Raw genomic sequence first — 3,619 nt, 5'->3', positions numbered from 1 at the left:
GAAAATTGCTTTGAAAATACAATATCTATTTCTTTAAAAGTAGAATATCTTATTTTCAAAGAAATTTTCATTGATTCAAAGAAATAATTTTTTTATACTACATTATTTTTTTTATACTACATTATATGTGAAAACTAACTCATTTCATCAAAATCCACATAATTAGATTGGAGTCCTTTAAAAAAATAGTTAAAAATGAGCAATTAAAGAAACAGAATTATGATATTTTTATCAGCAATAATAAAGTAAGTAAACTACAACAAGGTAAAGTATAGTAGATTAAATTGAAATAAAAAATAAATTTTAGAATAAAATAGAAGACTTTCAGAAAGTTGAAGACAAATATTTGAGTACAAATACTAAATTATTTTTAAAGAAAGATTTTCCTAAAAGTGATAAAATTAAATTAATTATTAAACTCTGTTGCTCCTTTAAATACATTAATTAATATTATTATATACATTCTAAAGATATAATAACAAATGTATTATAATGTCATAATTATTAACACATTTCCCATTCAAAATTCTAACGGAAAATTATTGTTTCTAGCATCCATTGCCTCCACAATCCGCGGCAGCTCTCGAGTCCGTGTATTCGACACCAGGAGCTTCGCACCCGGGTGTGTCAGGCCCACCGGCAGCGTATTCATCAGAGCACACTCAAAGTGCACCAGGACGAAGGACTCCGCTGGGTACCGTAGGTCTCGGTGGCTTTTACTTTCAGCAGCAACCGCAACCCCACGCTTCGTCGAGCGCGTTGTCTGATGAAAATCGGCCGGACGAGAGGTATGTTTTTGATTTAAATTACAATTTCAATTTAATCGAGAATAAACCCACTTGGAAAGTCTTTTAAGTAGGCTGAAATGAGAAGATAATAGAGGGAAGTACGAAAGAAGAAAACAGAAGAATTCTTTTCATGTATAAAAGGATATAAATAATAATTAAAGAGAGGATATAAATTCCTTCAGAAAGATATAAATACAGAAAGAACGATTTTTCTAAAGTATCTAAAAATTTAGGTATAGATTCAGATCTGAAAATAATTTTTGGACCATTAAAATAATTATTATATATTATATATTATATATAAAATAATTATTATATAAAATAATTATTATACATGAGAAACTCAAGTATGATGGCAACGCTACAAAAGATTTTGACATTCCAGCAATCAGCTTGAACATCATATAACACATAATTATTTGATGATTCAAACAAAATTATATTCAGAAATATCCAAATTCTACATCTAGGAGTATCTGACTTGTTAGATATTTCAGCAAAATCATTTTTTCTGTGGAAATAAGTGTATAATCGATTAATATAACACACATTTGATGAAATATGTTTCTGAAGAACAAAAAATTTTAATTAAATGTAATTAATAATATTCATACATAAGCAATGCCACGATTCTTTTTAGACCTTCAGCTTCCCGACTGAACTGCCCTCCGAAGTCAAAAACGACTCGTCAGGGGAAGAGCGTGAGGCTGAACATTAACGCGCGAGAGCGCAGGAGAATGCACGACTTGAACGACGCACTGGACGAGCTTCGCTCCGTTATCCCTTATGCTCACAGCCCTTCGGTGAGGAAGCTGTCCAAGATAGCCACTCTGCTGCTGGCGAAAAATTACATTCTTATGCAAGGTAAATAAGTTCCTTTGATGCGAAAACCTTATGTCTTCTTTCATTGTTGAATTTTGAATTAAATCGAATTTAAATTGATCGGTTAAAGTAAAAAACGTATTGCTCGTCCAGGGAACGCCTTGGAGGAGCTTCGAAGAGTAATCGCCGTCCTGCAATCGCCGCACGCGCACACCACCGCCTTGCCACCCACGCCGGTCTCCTACGACCTTCTGCAGGGATTCCCCGGCAAGTTGTTCCAAGGAGTACAGGAGATGCAGGGACTACCCGCAAACGAACCTCAGATCGTGACTGGCCCTCCGACTGATGGCACGGTCGCCAGCGGAGAATCGAATTAAGGAGTCAATTTTTTTGTCCTTTTTCTTCTGCGGCTCTTCTTTTTTATTTTTCCGTAAAAGATTTTTTCCATGAATCGATCGCACGAGAATTTGAACCATGCAATTAAATCGATAAGAACGTCGAATAAATAGCGAGATATACGATTTAAAGTTTATAGAAGCAAAAAAAGTGACGATCGGTAATTAATGTAAGATACGATGGACGTGAATTTTTAGAGATGAAAGTAATGGAAATGTGAAGGCATTTTTAAAGATGAGGATAAGAAGTACTTTCAAGAATGGAACCGCCTTTGGATATGAAAGTATTAATTAATAGAATATTACTGAAGTGCTAATTAATTTCTCGAGAGAGAGAGAGAAAAAAGAGAGAATGAGAGAAGAATAGATTAATCTTTTAAATATTAAGTATATCATTTATCCACAAAATCAAAACGCGGAAAAACGAATACAGTTTTATCTTTTTCGTGCAAACAAGAAAATTGAAATAAACTGTAGACAAAAGAAATGTCACATTTAAAGAATCAAAAATTAACATTGAGATATTAAAAAGAAAACGCTGAAAGCAAGAATTATATAATATATATATATATACGGTAGTCTTTAAGTATTATATATTGAAAGATTTTAAAGGGTAATTTCTTACATTAATTTATGATTTCATATGACTACGTCTAAAAGGCTTATTTTTAAAGATACAGGGTGTGAAAGTTGAAGGGAAAATTTCATTTTTTCCACAAAAAATTCGAAAACCATTCGGGTTAATTCAAGAAAATTTTGTACATATAAAATTTCATCAAAATGATCCGAGTGATTTTTGAAATTTTTTTGAAAAAATGAAATTTTCTTTTAACTTTGACACCCTGTATCTTTGAAACTAAACTGTTTTGGATATATAAAGTTTCGTTTCAAATTAATGTAAAAGATCATTCTTTAAATCTTTTAGAATACTTAAGGATTACCTTGTATATGCATGTATACAATACATATTACATATATTTAGACTCTAAGAAAACAACTTCTCAGTGAAAAAAAAAAATAAAATAAAATGTATGGTGTTTTCAAGTAGCACCAATTCCCTCCAGTGGATTAAGTAAGCTCACTTTGAAAAATCCAGATGAAGTCTGGATAAAAGTATTGCGAAAGTACTAGCGATTAAGTGATTAATACTGTCTTACAATCTTACAGTCAATGATGCAGCAATAAGACGATATGGCGCCGTTTTCGTTCATCCGATAGTCGATTCTCGAAGAGAGTATTCCAATCGATTAATAGTTTCTTTGTACTTCCTTCATGAAAAAGTGTAGATTTTATTTTAAAGAAAAGTTCCCTTTTCTTTAGAATAAGTCTTTTCTTTAGAGTAAAAGTTTAGAATAGAAGTCTATCTGGATTTACAAAGATAAAGGAATCGCGAAGATGAAAAGATTTGAGGAAATTGGAAGGATTTGCGATGTTTAAGAATTTTCGATTTTTCGAATCAAACGGAAGAACGAGAATGTCGCCAAGGCTCGGGACGCGAAGCGCTTCCGAGTCTCGTCCTGAAACACGATAGTCAATATTAGTATGTGATACGTATGTCGAGGAGTTCTAGTCGTATATACAACATAAAGATATTGAATATTCATATACACATAT

The 3,619-nt window shown here is 32.3% G+C and overlaps 1 protein-coding gene across 1 annotated transcript in view; it reads left to right on the top strand.

The window, feature by feature from the left end:
• LOC105621641 (class E basic helix-loop-helix protein 23) overlaps positions 1–1,987 on the top strand; it is a 3,650-nt gene extending 1,663 nt beyond the window's left edge. The window contains exons 2-4 of the mRNA XM_012203109.1: positions 553–788; positions 1,429–1,652; positions 1,764–1,987. Of these exons, the coding sequence (XP_012058499.1) occupies positions 553–788; positions 1,429–1,652; positions 1,764–1,987 (684 nt within the window). The remainder of the gene's footprint in view (positions 1–552; positions 789–1,428; positions 1,653–1,763) is intronic.
• The last annotated feature ends 1,632 nt before the right edge of the window (positions 1,988–3,619 follow it).

The sequence above is a fragment of the Atta cephalotes genome (genome assembly GCF_000143395.1).
Source record: "Atta cephalotes unplaced genomic scaffold scaffold00035, whole genome shotgun sequence".
Taxonomy (NCBI): Eukaryota; Metazoa; Arthropoda; class Insecta; order Hymenoptera; family Formicidae; genus Atta; species Atta cephalotes.
Note: the sequence above shows the minus strand (reverse complement) of the source record. Positions and strands in the feature narration are given on the sequence as shown.